The sequence below is a fragment of the Xiphias gladius genome, chromosome 10 (assembly GCF_016859285.1).
Source record: "Xiphias gladius isolate SHS-SW01 ecotype Sanya breed wild chromosome 10, ASM1685928v1, whole genome shotgun sequence".
Taxonomy (NCBI): domain Eukaryota; kingdom Metazoa; phylum Chordata; class Actinopteri; order Istiophoriformes; family Xiphiidae; genus Xiphias; species Xiphias gladius.
The window spans coordinates 12741212-12757192 of NC_053409.1; the positions used below are offsets into that span (position 1 = coordinate 12741212).

Sequence of the window (15981 nt, forward strand, 5' to 3'; positions counted from 1 at the left end):
CTTTGCACTTCCCCAAAGTCCGTATTGACAGGAGTAAGAAAAATGTAATATTTCTATGGGGATTTCCAAGATATCTGTGGTGTTTAATGACCTAACCGCACTTCTCATTCGTTTTTTTTTTAAATCGCCCATAGTTCAGTAGTAGTAACGTCACTTCTTCAGCGATTAAACGTATATTCTGCTGAAATGTATGTACATTTCTAAAATTAACATGCGGTATATTATTTTTAATTGTAAGAATGGCGAAAAAACATGACCACTGCGTTTCAAAGAAATCTATTTAATGTCAAATCAAGGCAAATTATACATACAATGTGCCCAGTAATGGTCATCGGACACCGATCTTTCATTTTTCTAAGTGTTTCATTGCCCCTCCCCACTGTAAGGCTGAGTCAGTAATTCTTCCTCCGTGTTCATGGACGCTGGCTGCCCTGCGGCCTGCAGCTCTGCCCCATATTGCTTCCTCAGGCCTTTCAGATACATCCGCAGGCTGTCGGGGTCCAGTCTGGAGTTCCTCGCAGCCTGCAGGAGGCGGGTGGCCAGGCGGTACACAGCTCTCTGCCTCTGTGTTTCCGGATCACTGTGATGTTTGGCCTGAAAGAACAATGAAACACATCGCGAGTCTTGTCTATTTATCCAGCACCTCTCTGATATAGACCAGGATTATTTATGGGAGACAAAAATATTTGCGTTACAGTATCTGTCATCAGGGGCTCACGGCACAGCATTTGACTCTCAGGTCTATTATTGGTCTCTTGTAAATTACGGCTTATGTTACTGTTGCACACGATGTATGTAAAAAAAAAAAAAAAAAAGTACACAGAACAGACTCAGGCACCAAAGACAACAAAGAGGCAAAATCTGATCTTTATAAAACATACCAAGAGCTGCTGTCTAACATTGGAGGCAATTATCTTTGCCTCTTGGATTAATGTTGAAGGAAGGGCAGTCATTTCTGCTGCTCTCAGACCTAAAAGAGCAAAAACAAGCTCAGTGTCAGCTTTTCATTTTTCCAATTTCAACAGAACTGTTCTTGTATTTCACTGACTCTGTACCATAGTGTCTTTCCTCGGAGCATCCACGATTCAGCAAGTATGTGTACACCACACTCTCAGCACCAGTATCACCACTGCGTGTGTGCTGAACCTCCATGTGCTGGTTCTCCACATTGGGGTAAAGAGACTCTAGTTGGCACAGCTCAAGAAAGTGTGTGGCAAACAGGGTGAATGACTGCAAACAGCAGAGAAACAGCTCACACCTTGAAGATCAAAACCCTGGACAACGTGCACTATTCCTGTGTTTAGTTTACTATTTTACTGTGCACCATATCAGACAGTAACAAGTTAAATGATTAATACAGACCATAGGAATGTGATTTATCTGGTTTTCATTTAGAGAGAGGAGTGGCAGCTCATGGATATCGGTGCATACTCTACCTTGAGGCTAAGGAAGAACTCACAGACTGCATGACAGATGCCGATGCCCTCCTCAGCACTGGTACCGCGCCCCAACTCATCTATGATGATCAGGGACCTGTTGCTTACATTGTGGATTATGTAAGAGATCTTTGGGGAATAAGAGTACAGTCAATGGTGATTGTAATGTTTTTTTTCCCTCATAAAAAAGTAAATAAAGAAAATGTACAGCCCTAATGTGAAAAACAAAAAACAAACAAAACAAAAAACAAAACACACACACCTCCTTCATTTCCAACATGAAGGTGGAAGAGTTAGTTTCAAAATCATCATCCACGCCAATTCTGGTGAAAATCTGATCAGCAACCCGAAAAGAGGCATACTCGGCAGGGACGAAAGAGCCTGGAATAATGATGCAGGGGGCTTTACTCAAAAATCGAGTCAAATCAATGCAAAGCACTGTGCAGCTTTGCTTTTCAGAGTCATGTGAGGCTGAATGGTTTGCCGCTGACCTATCTGAGCCATGATCTGACACAGCGCCACCTGTTTGAGGTAGGTGGATTTGCCACTCATGTTGGGTCCAGTGATGATGACAAAGTTGCTGCCCTCGGAGATGTAGCTATTGTTCGATACAGGCTGCTGTCCAGCCATTCGCTCCAGAATGGGGTGACGACCCTGCTTGATCGCCAGTGTGTCTGTGAACTCTGGACGCACTGGCAGACACAGCAGAAAAAAAAGCAACAACAATCAAAAATACCTTGATTTGTTAGTATTTTTTAAATATTAAATAACTCATTCCTGCATTTCAATGGGATGATCAAAAAGCATTAAAATACAGCTACATTGTAGGATTTAGCGTTGAGCAATTTTTGTTACAAACCTCTATAGCTAGAAAACTGTGACTCAGTGATGACCAATGCTGTGTAAATTACATATCAAAAGTACAGTATATGATTTCATCTATATACTTAAATTCTCATATAATTAATTGCTGGTTGGTTAACTGAAAGGTGTATCACAATATAACAAAGACTGATCTCTGAGAGAAGAGTGTGTAGTGTTTAAAGGCAGCTAGCTCCTCTGCTAGGGAGAATTGTCTCTGTAAATGCAGCGCATCATTGCACACTTATGTAACAAGGGTAATCTGAGTACAAGCTGGCTGGGATAGAAGGGGGCAGGCAGTCAGCACGTGTCTATGAAGAGACATTTTCAGACAGCTGAGGGCCAGCGGCAACACCCACGTGGTTGATCGGGCTGCTGCTGCCCACCACCCACACAAAAAAGAACTGAGGCCAGCAGAGGTGCCAGCTCAGTAGAGCTCTTTCTGGTTGTCATGTGTGACGTTAGCTGGGTGCTGCCTTATGTGCACACAGCACTCCCTCAGACAACAGATCATGTGTCACCAAGGTTAATTTGACAGTTTGACTCACTTGTGGATGGAAAGCAATGGAGCACCTACTAACCATAGTCTGAGACGGTGCATGCATTTGCAAGCGACAGCAACATGTCCAGCATGGATACAGCATCAGAGAGCTTGTAAAGGCAGTGGATGTGCTCGTGGATAGTGCTCAGTAGTTGAGATATCACCCTGTATGGAGAAAGGTTAGATGCTTCAGGTGAAAAGCACTGGAGGGAAATTAAAGCTAATGTACAGTACCCTCTAGTGGACAAAAAGTAGAGCAAAAATAAATTGATCTAGATCAGCTTTTCAAGATGACAACTTCTTAAAGAATATACAAACTTTAAATGAATGAGTTCACTAATTGATTCTAAGGATCTTTGTCAAATAATAAATTATGTTTGTGTGTTTTTTGCGGGGAATAACAGTCAGTCATTACTGCCAAATGATAGTCACATCTCTGGCATCAGAATAACGTTCAATTATGCTTTGAAAATGAATAGGCTCCAGCTTTTAAGACTTCTGCATAATCACATTCATCTATGGAGGGAAATAATAAAACACAAATAAACTATCAGACGAACCCAACTAATGTATTAGTCAAAGAAATACTGTGATTACTTAGCTAAGAAATTCTAAGACAGCCTCTGTCCAAAGTGATCTTTTTTTTATTGAACATTCAGTATATTGCATGCAATACATTACTGTGCATGTTTGTAAGTCATAAGATCCTGATCTCCTCACACATAGGACATGTGAAAGATCTCCCTCAGGGCCTCATCACAGCGGTCATTCATCTTCATCAGGTCTGCGGTGGTGAAGCCATAGTTGTTCTTGTGCTTGGTTACCTGAGGTGGCAGGTGTTGAAACACAGTTCATTCAGTTAATTCATTCAAACTCTATTATACCCTTGTGGAGGCAATTTAGCTTCCCTCTTTCCAAGTTGATTTTGAGTTTTTTTTTTTTTCATTTGTATTCTTAATCAGTCTGTGGACTCTATTTATCCATGTCTATAGTGGACCATACCTTGATGAACTCCGAGGGGAGTTTCCCTTCAGGCAAAACCACTCCTTCTTGCTTCATCTGGATGAAGAAACCTCGATTTGTGCTGAAGCTGGTACGCATCGGCAAGCCATATTTCTCCCCCATTTGGTTCACGAGCCCTGTGCGACACAATGCCATTTAATAAGCCATGAGGTATGAATACTTTATACAAGCACTGCAAGGCAAAGATATTTACTAAACAGCCAAGATAAACACCTGCAATATCGTCCACTATCTCAGTGTAAGCTCTCCGGGCAATGTCGAGGAACTCATTGATGTTAGGGCGCACAGCGTAACACTTCTGGGTGCGCATGTTCAGACTCCCCTTCAGGTACGTAATGTCATCATTAATCACTGTCTTGATCTGCTCTAGGATCAAGTCGAACCTGAGGTGGACACAAATATACACAGTGAAACAAGTCTGTACACAGTCCAACATAGTTCCTTTACTTCATAGGCACAAGGCTTAGTACCTGGTGTCTTCCAGTGAGGTGCTGTATGCTTTGAGTAGAGCTGTGCTGCAGTTCTTCAACACCATCTGTTCATACAGTTTAATGCATAAAGGATTTACCAATTCCATAACAACTAAGTAACAATCAGTAAAACCCTTTTCTTATTTTATCCATGGCTGTAGGATGATTTTGAACTAATGTCATATACCATACCAACAGACACAGACCCTTAACCTTGGCACCAGATCCAGTGTCTGTTTCAGCTGAATGACATGTGTAATCTTTGCTTCAGCAACCTGAACCTGTAGAAATATAGAAACTGTACTGAAAAGTGCTCAAAAAGAGAAAGACAGAACAATATTTCACCTGTGCAGTTTTTTGGCATTGAGTTAGTCCAGCATTTTAAAATAAACACACATGAATTCACTTCATGTCAACACATTCCACTGCATTGTAACCATCTTCTACAATCATGACTAATGAAAGTGCTGTACGTACTGTTTCCTGCTTTGGGATTTGGACCAGAACAGAGATCAGCTGGTCAATGTCAAGGAAATGACCTATGACTAAAGTGGCGCAAAAGAACAAAAACTCAAATACTGTGTCATGCTCTCATCATCAGTATGCAAAGTATTGAATGTGATTGAAAACTGTTTATGCTTGTTCCTGACCATTCTTCAGGCCAAAGAAGAGCTCCTCATCCTGTAGCAGCTCTTGTATGGTGTCCAGTCGTATGTTGATGGTGTCCACATCAACCAGAGGCTCCAAAATATTGGAGCGCAATCGTCTAGCACCACCAGGTGTTTTTGTGTGGTTAAGCACCCCTAAAAGAGTATGTTCGCTCCTATAAACAGACAAGCAAAGATAGAGGCAGACTGGACACATCTATTATTACACAAGCACTACATACAAGGATGACGCTCTCGTAGTCTTGCCATTACTTTCCCTCTTACCTGTGGTCTCTATTATTGACCACCAACTCCAAGTTAGTGGCAGATGCTGAGTCAATCATGGCTGTCTGTTCACTCCCTTTAAAGCCCACTTTAAGAGACTTGGCAGCGTAGACATAGTTCTGGATGAACTCTAAGTATTTCAGCAAAGCAGCTGCAGCTGCTAGGCAATAATATCTGAACAAATTATCACATAAGATAATAAAAAAAACAGTATTGTGATAGAGAATATCGATTTCTATACGTTATTGAACTCAGTGGCGTACTTAGCTTGCACTTCCATGAGGACAGTGCCAAATTCTGGAGCACACAGCTGCTGAATGTACTCCAGTCCTTTTCTCTCATTAAAATACTTCCTTTGGATTGCAGTGAAAGCTACACCCTGGCAAAAGAAATGAAAAAGGCATGCGAATATTACCTCACACTAAAGGGCATATTATATTATATTGATTGAAAAGGGCACATTATGTGAACAAATGGGACTCCAGTTAACCAGTTAACAGTAATTATAACCAAGAATGAATTTGTGAGTGAATGAATGAGCATGAGTGTGCTACTCTCTGCTTTAAGATGGGTATTTGTTTGAAAGAATGGTGTGTTTTACTTATAACACCTATTCTGGCATGGTACCGGAAAGTTGTCAGTGATGAGGTTGAACAGCTTGGTCCCTTTCCCCTTCTCACTAGCTGTGTCTGGCATCAGTATTTCCAGTGGCACCAAGATGTGAATCTTCGTTATGACCTTCAAAAGAGTAATATATGACTGCGACATGAGTTTCCTGTATTTCAAAGTCTCTTCTGAGTGCTGAGTAATTCTTGCTAGCCAATAAAATGAATGGGTTACCTTGGCATACGTCCCAGTGTCTGCAAACTGAGAGAGTACAAGCTCTGGAGATTTCAAGTTGAGACTGGCCAGTCCAATCTCTCCCCTGGCCAAACCGCGCCCTTCAACCACTGCTACAATAACAGAGGCAACAGAGGTTGCAGTCGCAGAGGAGCAACTTGTTCCTACAATAAAAAAAAAAGAGAGAAATCTGAATGATAAGCTCTGCCTCAACTGTTTTCACACCTTACTCTACACATTAATTATCTAGGGTTTGAAGTACCAGTGTGATCAGTCAGTGGCGTCTGTGCAGGGTGTCTGCCTGCGGCCCGAGCAGACCCCTGGGTCCTTCTGAGTCTGGGTGTTCCGCCACGGCTGCGGAAGGAAGAGCTGTCTGAGGTAGAAGCAAGGAGTGATGTATTTGTCCTCCCCAACGTGGAGCTGTGATGAGGCTGACCTATGTCGACACACAATAGGAGGAGAGGGTCTTTGTTATATATTATTACTGCAGTGCCCTGCCCAGAGACAAGGTTTTGTAGTCAAAGAAAATGTCTCCCCATTATTGTTGTATGTTGCAGTATCAAAACAAATTCAGATATTTGAGAATTTAACATCTGAAATGTTATTGTAATGGCATTTTACTGTCTCTAGCCTCAGTTAGTGTAGCCCCACCCCTCCAGGAGACAGACACTATATGCTAGTGTTAGCTACAAATTCTTCTGGTTATCCATAAGATCACCTGAGGCCATTCGGGGTAGTGTTGGGCCACGGCTGGAGCTCGTACTGCCTTCATCTAGACTCTGGTGGGATGAACCTGAGGAAGCCGATGGGGGACCGTACGAGGTGGTTTCGTTCAGTCCACTTCTGCCCATTGGGGACGCCGCCCAGGTTGGTCCACATTCTGAGGTGTCACCGCCGGTCGTTACCTCCTCTGTGCTGCAACGAAACATTTTAAAGGCAGGTTAATGGAGGTATGTTGCCCAACTCATTAGTACATCTGTAAAATTCAGGGACTACGGCAGTAAAAGCAAAAGGAGGCCTCTGTGAAATACAGAAGAGTCCCACAGGTAGCTAGCAAAAACTGCGGCATGAATGTAAGGGTCAAGTGTGCGCGTGGTCATGTCACATTTTCCTTACGTCAGCAGATGGCATCTGCGCATGTCAATTATTATTAATTATGATGATAATAATTGTAGCTCCTAGCAGAAAAACAGAGCTGCTTGTTGTGTTGATTGATCGATTGATCGATTGATCGACTGTGCCCCCCCTCCCCCAACACGCCCTGTGCTGCATGCAAGATACCTCAGCCCCCTCAAGTAGGCCACACACAGGAATGCAGTGTACATCTTGTTGCTCAAAGCCAGAGTAACACAATTTCATTTTCAAAATATTGGAGATCAAACATATTACTTTGAACGGAAAAAAGAAAGAAAAACACAATTGCTTTGATATGCAGAGTAACTATAGGGTGTCTACGGGCCTTTACCATGAATAACGAGCTTATAAACCTTATAAACAAAGAAGAGCTAAATGCCTCAGTAATGTCAGACTATTGCCATGTTATTTTGTGATCCCTTGTTACTTGCTTTGCTCCATTATTTTCATCTGTCAAAGACAATGCAGAAATTTAACCCAGAGGTTGTTTTGTCAAGAAGAGAAACTACTAAGAGTAAAGAGGAACCACGAACCTGAAAGAAAAGATGTAGCGAGGAAATAAATCACAAATATGATGGCATGCTTGTATGAGTGTTTTGAAAAAAATGGATATCATTAGAGATATAAGAATCTATTTTTATTCTCAAAATATCAAGATTGAGGCCTGTGGCTTTGAGGTCATGGCCATGTGTTTATTCTGAAAATACTTGTCTGTATGTAAGTGCCGTGTGGAGGCCTATAGGACTGTTGAATTGACATTCTTATGTAGTCTTTATCAATAAAAATTAAATGTATAATCAATTTATATCTCAAAACAGTTGACATTACTTTTATTAGAATAATTATTACCACAGGCAGTACTCTACAGAATGAATAGTTGCATTTTGCTCCTTGATCATTTGTCCTTGTGCAAATATGACCTTTTCTATTCAGTGTGCAATGTCTGTTTTTATCAATGCACCAGCCCTGCTGTGTAGAGGTTATGCTTTTATTCTGGAAAAATCAGCCCGGAACTCAGTTATTCGTGTTCCTGTCGCGAACAACATGGCGGCTGACGCAGATGAAAGTGAATATTTTGTGAGAGAAATTGAGAAAAACGACGGTTTGGCCTTAAAAGTGAAGCAGTGCTACCTAGGTGATGTTGGCTGCGTGGTCTGGGATGCAGCCATCGTCCTTGCGAAATACTTAGAGACGAAACAATTTTACGATCCGTCTGGGGGAGTGAATTTCTGGGCCGGCAGGAGTGTGGTGGAGTTGGGAGCTGGGACAGGAGTAGTTGGTCTGATGGCAGCAACACTGGGGTGAGGCGACTGGTCGCTTTGTGCGTAATGCTACATGTTAATATTCATGTATTTTGTATCACCAACATGTTCCAGTTCAACGCCTAGCAAGCTGCTTGTTCTCCTTTCCTTTGCAGTATGTTGCCTTGATATCCCGTTGTTGATTAAAACTTTATTACAGATAAAAAGCCAAAAGATAGTTTTCATTACTGTGTCTTAATTCCCATAGAGCTCAAGTTACCGTGACAGACCTGGAGGATTTGCAGACTCTGCTGAGAGTGAACATCCAGGAAAATCAAACACTTATCAGTAGTGGATCCATAACTGCCAAGGTACTGAAATGGTTTGTACTTATATTTCCTATTTTATACACTGTTGGAATGCATTTCAGTCACACATACAAGCTGCATGGTCAACATATTGTAAGACATATCCAAATGCTGACTGTTTGATTTCTACCCTCCTTATAGGGGTGAAGATGTGTCTGAGTTCTTGCCTCCCCCACATTATATCCTTATGGCAGATTGCATCTATTATGAGCAGGTATGTTATTATAGTTCCCTACCTTCGGCTTTTCAGTCAAACATGACCCCTTGCAAGATTGCACTGTCGTCGTCGTCGTCGTCGTCGTCGTCATCATCAACATCATCATTCTAAAACAAGAACAAACCGAGAGTGTTGTGCTGTATATCTCGTTGTGACTCATCACTTATTTCCACACAGTCAGTTGTTCCACTGGTGGAGAGCTTGAAGCTGCTCTCTGGACCGGACACCTGCATTATTTGCTGCTATGAGCAGCGCACTCAGGGCGTCAACCCAAAAGTGGAAAGGCAGTTTTTTGAGGTGAGAACTGAACGCCAACTGTATGTTTTCCATTCGTAAATACTAGCAAATAAACCAATATATTTAAAGAAGCTGACATATTTGGCATCACCTCTTAGTGAGTCATTGTGGTCTTTTGTGTTATCTTTTAGTTGCTTAAACAACACTTCAGCTGTGAGGAGATCCCTTCAGAAAAACAAGATCCAGAGTTTTGCAGTCCAGACATCCACATCCTGCACATCCGAAGAAAAGTCTAAGTTCGTCTGGTGAAATTTGTGCGTACGGTAATTAGTGTTCCACACTGGTACCACATGAAAATCTGATTGTGAAATTGAAAATCTAAAGTCTGTACTGGCCTGTGTAGAATATTCAGTGTATCTTCATTTCTGCATTTTTTTTTTTTACTTTTTTTTAAAAAGAAAAATATTTTCTAATGTATCAGTAAATGCTGTCCTGGTGCATGATTAGAATAAAAAAATATTTGAAAAGTAAACCCATTGTAAGAATTTTTTTTTAATACACTAAATCAAGTTTAGACAATATCAGCAGTTTCATTGGTCTTTGTGATTGCAGGGCAGTGGAGGTACAGTAGATGGCAGCAATGTGGCACATGTGCTAGCACAGACATGACAGACTGTGATGATCTTTAATAAAACTGAGTTGTTTAAACAGGAGGGGTTCATTTGGATGTTTGAACTCCGAGGATTAGTCTTGAAAATGTTTGATTTTTAATTTTAGTTTTTTTTTTTGTTTATATGCAAAACACAGTTAAACAGATGAGAAAGTCCAGAGTTTACACATCAGTTAACTACAAGAGACTACAGACTGGAAACATGACACTTCTGTGTGTGTGTGTGTGTGTGTGTGTGTGTGTGTGTGTGTGTGTGTGTGTGTGTGTGTGTGTGTGTGTGTGTGTGTGTGTGTGTGTGTGTATTTTTAATCATTTACCATACACCGTTGAGTGGGTTATTACATTCCGATAATATACAACATTAGACGTTTATCAAAATATTTTGAACATATGTGCGCATGTTCTCTTGAGACCTTCACACAGAAATGAGTAACTACTGACTGCATTAAGTTACTGAGTGTTTTCACTTTAACTTACAGGTTTTCTTCTAATTGTGAATGAAGTTTGTACATTCAGACATTACCTATTTGGAGCACTAGGGGGCAATAGTTGCTTAAAGTCCAAAAAAAAAAAAGTATCTAACTGTGTCTACATTTTTTGTCTGTGCAATAAATCTGCAATTAGATTATTATTATTATCCAAGGGCCAGACGGATTATTTTACAACAAAATATTAACTGAAGCTGTGTAGTCAATGTTATCATTACAACTATTAAAACTACTTTCAGAGAGATGGGAAAATAAATCATGAACAAAATTCTCAATCTGTATGTTTATGTAGCTTACTCACTTTTTAAAATTGAACCTAACATTGCGTATGCCAACTTTTGCCCTCCGTGCGAGGGGAATTCCACCCCAAGCCGAGATTAGCTGGAAGATTATGGCTCTTTTTCAAGCATAAACCATGAAGTACGCCCCATACTCCCACAGGCATGCAGGGGCCCCTCACAGCCTTTCATGCTGCTCTCTGTTTACACAGTGGAGCTGAAGTGTTATGAGCAGGGTGGCCTCCAACACTCAGACCAAATAAAAATGTTAATGCTGTAATTTGCAGGGTGGGGTTAACTATGAAGGTCCCATTGAATCCTCAAATCACTTTATGGAAGAACACAATGGGAACCAAGTTTGATGATGCATTAATAAGATGCTCATCGTAGTATTTCTCTATAGGGATCCTGGAGTGCGAAGTTAACTTGCTTGCATGAAATCTGCTGATGCTGTAAGGAACATCTGTGATGGCATAGTGCCTCAGACTCATGAATATTGCTGAATTTAATGGGGTTTTTTTTTAATTTAAACTGAAACATGTATCTCTTCACAATCCAGTTGTTCAGGAGATGCTGTGTTATTGTGCACAGAGTTAATAAACACTAAATCTTTGATCAAATAACACATCAGAGCTTTTATCAAATGTTTGCCCATCTGAAAAAGCGCATTCATGCACAAATACAACACTTCCTGCCCCTACTAATAGATTCATTATTAACCAATATCCCAACAGTGATTGTGAAATGTTTGATGGAGAAACACTGAGGTGTGGCTGGGTTGAATCACAGTTCTGACCCCTGAATCCCTATAGCCCTTTCACAATGATAATGCTTTTCACATGATGAACAGAGTGAGATCCATTTCCCTTTTTTTTTTAGGAAAAAAAAGGTACTATAAATAACTACAGCGGATCATTTATGGTAATTGTTCCCTGTGGCCTTCCTCTGCCCTCTCACGTCCGCCCGGGGCAGCTGGACAGCTACACTCAGAATCAGCCAACTATTGTGGTCTCCTTTGGCTTTGACCAGGATATGTTTAGCTAATTAATTTGACTCACGGCCAGTATTAAGTCCATGTCCCCCAGTATGTTGGGGACAGGACCCAGAGGGGGGTTATTGAGAAGATTAGAGCAGTAGAGTGGAGCTCCACTATTCTATGTCAACATTTTATCCCCCTGCCTACCCATAGCTCTCCCAGTCAAATCCTTTAGAATCTATTTTCCTGTCTCTCTGGTGTTCTCTCCTCCTGAAATGTTAACCAAAAATGATTAAAACAGTGTAGTTATAGTCTTCTTGTGGTTGGCTAATTAGGCTAGCACTACAGGGGAACACAGGGAGGCTCACAGTAAATGAGGACAGCCCACAGTGAAGCAGTGCTGTCTCTGTAATCTATTATCCTGTACACGTTACAGTATTTCTGGTGAACGTAAACATTCATTCTCATTAACGTGTGGTGTACATGCTGCATACACCTAGACAGAATGGGGGCATTATCTGCCAACAGATGATGCTATCAGTGAAAATAACTCTTACCTGTGTGGAAAACCTGCAGTAGGGTTGACACAGTTCAAGTCCTCATAAATAACTGAATAAAGTTGTATGGTGCACCACTGGAACCCTGACTGTTCATTAATTGTGGTATGGATGATGACATTAGTTGTATGTTGGTGTGTGTTAGTTTTACTGCCATTTATAAGATTCATGTGCAATCCAACCCCGATCCAGTCTGCACTTTTTACACAAAGAACATAGTGAAAAACATCTGCATCTACATCTCGCGTTCCCCAGGTTCTTTTAAAACAAAATAACATGAGGCAGCAGTGCAGCGCCCCTCCAAACCAGATGGGTGGAGGAGAGTCTGACTCCAGCAGTCTGTGTGGTGTGCTCCACTCTGCTGCATCACAGCCAGGCGACACAGAGGATCCTTTGTGTCACCATCATCACACTGCCTGGAGCCAAGAGACACTGTTCCAGATAGGGAAGACTCATTTTCTCACTAACTACTAGGGAGTGGCTCAAGAATAGACATCAAACTGGGCTGATTAAATATAGAAGAGGAGCTGCATAAATGTGTGACTCCTCTGATCCTGCAAAGGTGTCCCACCTCCCTCCCTACTTCCTTCCACACACGGATCACCCTCCTAAGAGCAAACTGAGCCTACTAAACTTTATGCCCCAACAAAGAGAGACAACAGGCCGACGCTATATTCCAACCCAGAGCATGTCATTAGCCTTTTTTTTTTCGATCTGTCTATCCCCATCTCAAATAATGAGACTTAACAAGGCTACTTATTTGATCATTTGTGGCACTCTTGTTCAGTGGAATTGAGAGTGAAGCAGAGTCTGACAGGACAACTAGCTTATAGAAACACAATGCCACCCCCTTTACCCCCACCAGTCCCCAGCTGCAGGGGAACAGGAGGAGGGCAGGGGTGCTGTTAAGACAGCTGTGCTGCAGTTGAGAGGGGACACAATCCCAGTACTGTGAGAATATTGTGCACACTTGCCCCTTTCTTTCATTCCCCTTAATGGAATAATATCATCACTATGAGATGCCTCTAATTGTTTATATCCAGTCTGTGCTGAAGCTTTAAGTGGACACATATACATGTACATACACGTGGCCATCAGTGTACTGGTCAGTGAGGGATTGACTCCAACACGGCATCGGTAAAAATGTAAGTGTATTGATCGATTGGTTTTCTGGAGACTTGACTCGCAGTGACTGCTGTCCCTACAGCATTGTAGTGCAATGATGTATTTATCATCATTAAGATGACAGCACCGAGGGAAGAATTGCAGAGGGGAGGGGAGCGGCACGTGTACGTACGCAGCGTTTCCCTGAGTCATTATCTCTCAGTAGTCTGAAACCGGACTCTGTGTGTGTGTGTGAACAGCAGCACCTGACTTGGCATAGATGTGAGAATTCCTCCCAAGCCCAGACCCACTGTCACTCGAAACACTGGCTCTTCTGTAATTACAGCAATCTTGTCAGATACACAGATGTAGGCAGTTATGGAGCGGGACAGTGTGGGGGCAAGCGGCTGAAGGAAGCCTTTGAGGTTACTTTGCAGGGATCTTCATCATTCTGTCAGTCAGTGTGTAGAAGCTGTGAGTGAATCCATGTGGCTGGTAGGCACTGCTGCTGGGCGAAAGGACTCCTGTCTATATAACTGTATGCTTCGATGTTAGAGTCACCCTTTAATGTTTCTGTGAGTGTTGAGGAGGTTCTGTAAATCCAAATAACAGATGTCACCTCGCTGAGGCCAATGCTCTGTGTACTGTACGAATAAGCCTTGGTCAAATACACTGAACAAACAAATGATCTCAGAAATATCCAGTTAATTTAATTTTGCTTCAGGAACAGATGCACTTAGATTTTGGTTCCTTGCAGCCAAAAGACTCCGGAAAATTCAAGCTGCAGCAGCAGCCATAATGCCAGCCCCTCCCTTCCCTTAACTGTAGCATTGTTTATATCTGAAGGTAAGATGGCAAACATTCAGCTATGACCACTTTACACTCTGTGTGTTACAGCTGGAAAAACACAGCGTATGAGTCCAGGGACAAACTGGTTCACACTCTCACGCAGCTGTGTTAAACATCCTGCAATTCTCAAGAGGAACCATGTGGACAAATGTCAAGTTTTCAAATAATGTAATATAAATAGAAGCCCTGAGGCTTAAAAAATGTAATGGGACTTCGACTGGATGGATTTCAAAGCGGAAAAAGAAACATGATTATCGGTCACTGAAACTGTATGGTTGGTGGCTTAAATTATATAGTTAATGCTTGTATGAGCACTTTGCATTATCCATTAAAAAACAAATTGGTTATGTCATGTGGACTTCTAACACTTCATAACACTTTTCTGGTTCTCTGAATTTGTAATTCCACCACAGCAAGTAACCTTCAGTTGCAGATATGAATGGAATGTATTTTGGACCAATTCCCAGTTTGCACCTTGGACTTCACAGCCTCACATTTTCAACCTTATTGAGCTGGTCCACACCACCGTGAAGCTCCCATTAAAACCACAATGCTTTTTTGGATTGCTTATTAGTAAAAGCTGCTCTTAAACAACTGCAGTCTAAACAAACTCAAGTCACACCTACGGTATAGACAGAAATAGGGGAATCTGTGTTAACGTTAACCTCAGCAGGAAACCCGATACAACTTTTAGCCTCTTCCGGACCTGTTTCAAACTGAGCTCTGCGTGGCCTCGTTATTAACAGCTCACTCGAGGAGGCTACTGGAAGTTCAGAGGAACTAACCAGAGGACAGACAGAGAGAGAGAGGTTTTGTTACCAAAGAGGCTGTTTTACTGTCCTTGAGGATAAGCAGCTACTCAACCAAGCTGTGTGAATTTGGCTTAGAGTAGGCGTTTCCTCCTTCCATTTGTCAGATTAATATACCACTTTGATAACAATGTTTGCCTATGTGCACCAAAGTGTCTGTGTCGGCATGCATCGCAAATCCTGATTATCAAGCTGGGTGTGGCTGCTGAGCTGAAGGCCAGCAATAACCAGCGATGACTATATTCACAACCCACAGTCAGAAATCAGTATTATCTTACTGCTACCTGCACAAATGTTACTCTGAAACTGGAGTTAAGAGGAAACGAAGACAAGCGAGGAAGAAAAACCACACCCCTGAAAACCACGAACATAACTCAGGCTAGGTTTGCAGGCATGTCAGGAGTGCAGCTGTAATGCCACTCACCACAGTTATTCTTGAGCTGTTTTAGATCTTTGTCAAGTTGATTAACGAAGGGCGAGCCATCGCTGCGACCAAGGGGGGCAACAACTGTGTTCCAATATTACAAAACCTAGCTCACAAAGAGTGGGGTCTCTTTCGACTTTTCTCCCACTCTTCCTCTTTCCATGCAGAAGAGAGGAAACTGACTGGAAACTTGCAGCACAGTCAGCCACCTATGTGATACCAAAAACACCAGGCCACACTGGCAGAAGTCCCATCAGGCGGTTGTCATAGGGACTGCCCCAACAAACAGGCGTACTGGCCGACTAAGACAAGTCTGTCATAGTCTGTTTAAGCAGTTTGCCTTCTTATTTTATGAATTATGATACCAGAGAAACAAGCAAGCACTCAGCGTCCCGTTAAGTTCAATGGTGAGATGCTTCAAGGACCTGTTGCTTTGGTATTCAACCCCACCTTTGCAAATGCCGAAACGTGTAACACTTTATGAGCAAGAAATATGAGACACATTACACAAAGCACCTATTACCGA

The 15981-nt window shown here is 42.0% G+C and overlaps 2 protein-coding genes across 5 annotated transcripts; one reads left to right on the forward strand and one right to left on the reverse strand.

Annotated features, from left to right (window-relative positions):
• Nucleotides 1–338: 338 nt before the first annotated feature.
• On the reverse strand, nucleotides 339–15541 carry msh4 (mutS homolog 4). 4 transcript variants are annotated; one of them, XM_040136351.1, is made up of 22 exons: nucleotides 15456–15541; nucleotides 9083–9170; nucleotides 6822–7018; nucleotides 6366–6539; nucleotides 6104–6267; nucleotides 5891–6001; nucleotides 5527–5642; nucleotides 5264–5437; nucleotides 4982–5154; nucleotides 4809–4876; nucleotides 4538–4612; nucleotides 4332–4396; nucleotides 4075–4244; nucleotides 3841–3977; nucleotides 3559–3662; nucleotides 2879–3003; nucleotides 1928–2128; nucleotides 1699–1817; nucleotides 1437–1565; nucleotides 1056–1230; nucleotides 882–970; nucleotides 339–594 (listed from the first exon to the last, which is right to left on the reverse strand). In XM_040136351.1, exons 3-22 carry the CDS (start codon nucleotides 6952–6954, stop codon nucleotides 364–366), a joined length of 2733 nt encoding a protein of 910 aa, XP_039992285.1. In that variant the 5' UTR covers nucleotides 6955–7018; nucleotides 9083–9170; nucleotides 15456–15541; the 3' UTR covers nucleotides 339–363. The 4 variants fall into 4 exon arrangements, with proteins under 4 accessions (XP_039992285.1, XP_039992284.1, XP_039992286.1 ...); XM_040136350.1 differs by lacking the exons at nucleotides 9083–9170; nucleotides 15456–15541 and having other exon boundaries at nucleotides 6822–7190; XM_040136352.1 differs by lacking the exons at nucleotides 5264–5437; nucleotides 9083–9170; nucleotides 15456–15541 and having other exon boundaries at nucleotides 6822–7190.
• On the forward strand, nucleotides 8263–9752 carry vcpkmt (valosin containing protein lysine (K) methyltransferase). Its single transcript, XM_040136354.1, has 5 exons — nucleotides 8263–8538; nucleotides 8747–8860; nucleotides 8988–9060; nucleotides 9241–9360; nucleotides 9492–9752. The coding sequence occupies exons 1-5, from the start codon at nucleotides 8282–8284 to the stop codon at nucleotides 9594–9596; spliced, it is 669 nt and encodes a 222-aa protein (XP_039992288.1). The 5' UTR covers nucleotides 8263–8281; the 3' UTR covers nucleotides 9597–9752.
• Nucleotides 15542–15981: the final 440 nt, after the last annotated feature.